The sequence below is a fragment of the Charadrius vociferus genome, unplaced genomic scaffold, assembly GCF_000708025.1.
Source record: "Charadrius vociferus isolate BGI_N301 unplaced genomic scaffold, ASM70802v2 scaffold2206, whole genome shotgun sequence".
Classification (NCBI taxonomy): domain Eukaryota; kingdom Metazoa; phylum Chordata; class Aves; order Charadriiformes; family Charadriidae; genus Charadrius; species Charadrius vociferus.
Genome location: NW_009648990.1, coordinates 50,313 through 53,216, shown reverse-complemented (window position 1 = coordinate 53,216; position 2,904 = coordinate 50,313). Strand labels below are relative to the sequence as shown.

At 65.6% G+C, this 2,904-nt stretch overlaps 1 protein-coding gene across 2 annotated transcripts in view; it reads right to left on the bottom strand.

The window, feature by feature from the left end:
• Positions 1-272: 272 nt before the first annotated feature.
• Positions 273-2,904, bottom strand: part of GNAI2 (guanine nucleotide binding protein (G protein), alpha inhibiting activity polypeptide 2) — an 8,182-nt gene continuing 5,550 nt past the window's right edge. For both annotated transcript variants that reach the window (XM_009887751.1, XM_009887752.1), the window contains 4 exons: positions 2,562-2,690; positions 1,273-1,402; positions 861-1,014; positions 273-469 (listed from right to left, as the gene is read on the bottom strand). In XM_009887751.1, coding sequence (XP_009886053.1) covers positions 279-469; positions 861-1,014; positions 1,273-1,402; positions 2,562-2,690 — 604 coding nt within the window. In that variant the 3' untranslated portion in view covers positions 273-278. The remainder of the gene's footprint in view (positions 470-860; positions 1,015-1,272; positions 1,403-2,561; positions 2,691-2,904) is intronic.

Sequence of the window (2,904 nt, the reverse complement as noted above, 5' to 3'; positions counted from 1 at the left end):
GGCAGCAGGGGGGGACACGGGCCCTGCCGCCATGCTGGCACCCAAAAAGTCTCTTTATGGGGTGGGGGCGGAGGGATGAATCCGAAGAGAAGCAGGAGTGGAGCGGTGGCATGGTCCTTCCTTCGCCGGCGTGGCCGGGGGTCCTAGGAGAGAGGGGGCAGTCAGCAGGTGGGGTCTGGGGACAGGGACAGGGCCCGTCCCATCCCCAGAGGGTGCTCTGTGACCACCCATTTGGGGGCCACCCCCGGGGCCACCACCCACCTGGGCAGCGCCGGCCCTCAGAAGAGCCCGCAGTCCTTCAGGTTGTTTTTGATGATAACGTCAGTGACGGCATCAAAGACAAACTGCACGTTCTTGGTGTCGGTGGCGCAGGTGAAGTGGGTGTAGATCTCCTTGGTGTCCTTCCGCTTGTTCAGGTCCTCAAACTTGCTCTGGATGTAGGCGGCCGCCTCGTCATACTTGTTGGCCCCTGGCGAGGAGGAGACACTGGACTCCCCCGCAGTCGGCCGAGGACACCTGCACCCCCCCTGCCACCGGCACCAAAGGGGTTTGGGCTCGGTTTGGCTCCCCACACTACTGCAGCCACCACTCCGATGCCCAGTTGATGCTCCCCAGGCACACTGGCCCTCAACTAACCCCCCCGAGGGCTGCTGCCCCTTGTGTCCTGTCCCCCCCCATCCCTTAGGGCACCCCAAACACCACTGCACCCCACCTCCTGCCCCAACACACCGCTCCCTGGGCACAGGAGACCCATTATGTCCACCCCCAGCATCTCCTGCTACGTTGCCTGCGCAAGGCACTGCCCGCTCCTCCTGCCAGGGGAACCGGGGGTGGGGGGGCACCGAGGGACCCCGCGGTACCTGTGTACTCAGGGAAGCAAATGGTCAGGGCGCTGTGCACGATCTTCTCCTCAAAGAGGTCCTTCTTGTTGAGGAAGAGGATGATGGACGTGTCCGTGAACCACTTGTTGTTGCAGATGCTGTCGAACAGCTTCATGCTCTCGTGCATGCGGTTCTGGTAGGGGAGATGGCAGCCTGAGCCAGGCAGAGACCCCCCAGGCAGAGCCCACCCCGCTGCTGCCCCCCGCACCCCCCGGTTCCTGCCTGCCCTGGCAGGGGATGCTGAATGCCCTGCAAGGCTTGGGCCACACTGGCCCAGGGCACTAATGGCCATCAGAAGAAGGGATGCAGCAGAAGAGGGTCTGCCCCCCCGGCGCCCCCCCCAAGGAGGGGACGGCTCATGGCACCGGCTTCATCCCCCCCGCCAGCTCACCATCTCCTCGTCTTCAGCCAGCACCAGGTCGTAGGCGCTCAGGGCCACGCAGAAAATGATGGCCGTCACCCCCTCGAAGCAGTGGATCCACTTCTTCCGCTCTGAGCGCTGGCCGCCCACGTCGAACATCCTGGGCAGGGAGGCAGCACGGCGGTGGGCAGCAGCTCCCGGCCCCACCGCCCTCACCCCGTTCCCTGCCTCAGTTTCCCCAGCTGCCCAGAGCAGGAGCTGCACCAAGTACAGGCGTTGGGGTGAGCAGCGCCTCTGCCCCGGGGGTTTTGCTGCTGCCGCGGATGTGCCCCAGCACCCGCTGCCCATCCCAGGTGGCATCCGGGCTTATTTCCCCACTCGGAGCAAATCCCCACCGTGAGTCAGGGCAGGATCAGGTCGCCTTTTCCCAGACTGCGCCAGCGCGACGCTCTCCTGGAGAGATGCACCAGGAGATGCTGTCTCGGACACCCGCTGCAGAGCGGGCACTGCAGGGTTTTGCCGGAGACCTCGGATCAAGGGGAGCCACTGGTGCTCGGCCGAGGGCTCAGCGGCATCACGGGCAGCAGGAGGGTTCAGCGGGATGATCCCCGGGCGCCGCGCGCCTCTCCTGCTGCAGGCAGCGGAGGATGCCCTGTCTCCACGGAGAACAGCCCCATGTCCACCACCAACCCCCCAGCCGGCAGGGAGGTGTCCTCACTGCTGTGTTTCCCCTCTCCCGGACCATCCTCGCTGCCACCCCCAAAGCACCACCCTGATGACGGCACCACCGTGGCACAGGGGTCCCTGCGAAGAGCCCAGCAGATCTTTCTGCCAGCAGCCCCATTGCAAAGTGACTAAATCCCCCGGGATGTGCCCCCATGCCAGCTTTTCGCCTTGGAAACCACAGCCCTGACTATTTCCCACGGGTTTTCCACGGAAAATGATGCCGGGATGGCAGCGGGCAACAGCGCCGGTGCCCGACCCCGAGACCCCCCCCCCGCTCAAGCTTCCACCCAGCGCCCTTCCCGTGGCGGAAACTGCGTCACGGCACCCGGAGACGCCTTCCCCCTTCCCTCCTCGCCAGAGGCTGGATCCGCCCCCGGGCTGAGCCCTGCGAGGCGTTTTTGAGGCAGCTCCAGCTATTTCGGGGTTTCCGCTCTCTCCGAGGCAGCAGCTCCCGCCATGAGCAAAGCCGGGGCGGGGGGCCTCAGTGCCCGCAGCGTGCAAGCAGGATCCGTCCCAGCCCGGGGAGGAAGGGAGGTGGTTTTGGGGGTTTTTTTGTGCCTTGGAAAAGGCAAAAGGGAAAGGCTCAGACATACTTGAAGTGCAGGTCCTTGAAGGTGAAGTGGGTCTCTACGATGCCGGTGGTCTTCACCCTGGTGCGCAGCACGTCCTGCTGGGTGGGGATGTAGTCGGCGCGGGCTATCCTCTCCAGGTCGTTCAGGTAGCTGGGGAGGGAGCAGAAAGGCACTGGGGAAGCTGGACCACGGGGCCACGACCCACCCAAATCCCACGAGGTGCCCCCAACACCGCCCCAGGGTCCCCTGCCCGCGCACGTCGGCATCGGTGGGCAGCACCGAGACGGACCCCATCGGCACCCCGGGGTCACCCCACCGCCCCTGCCTGTGTTGGGGCAGCGCGGGGACACACAGCAACGAGGGG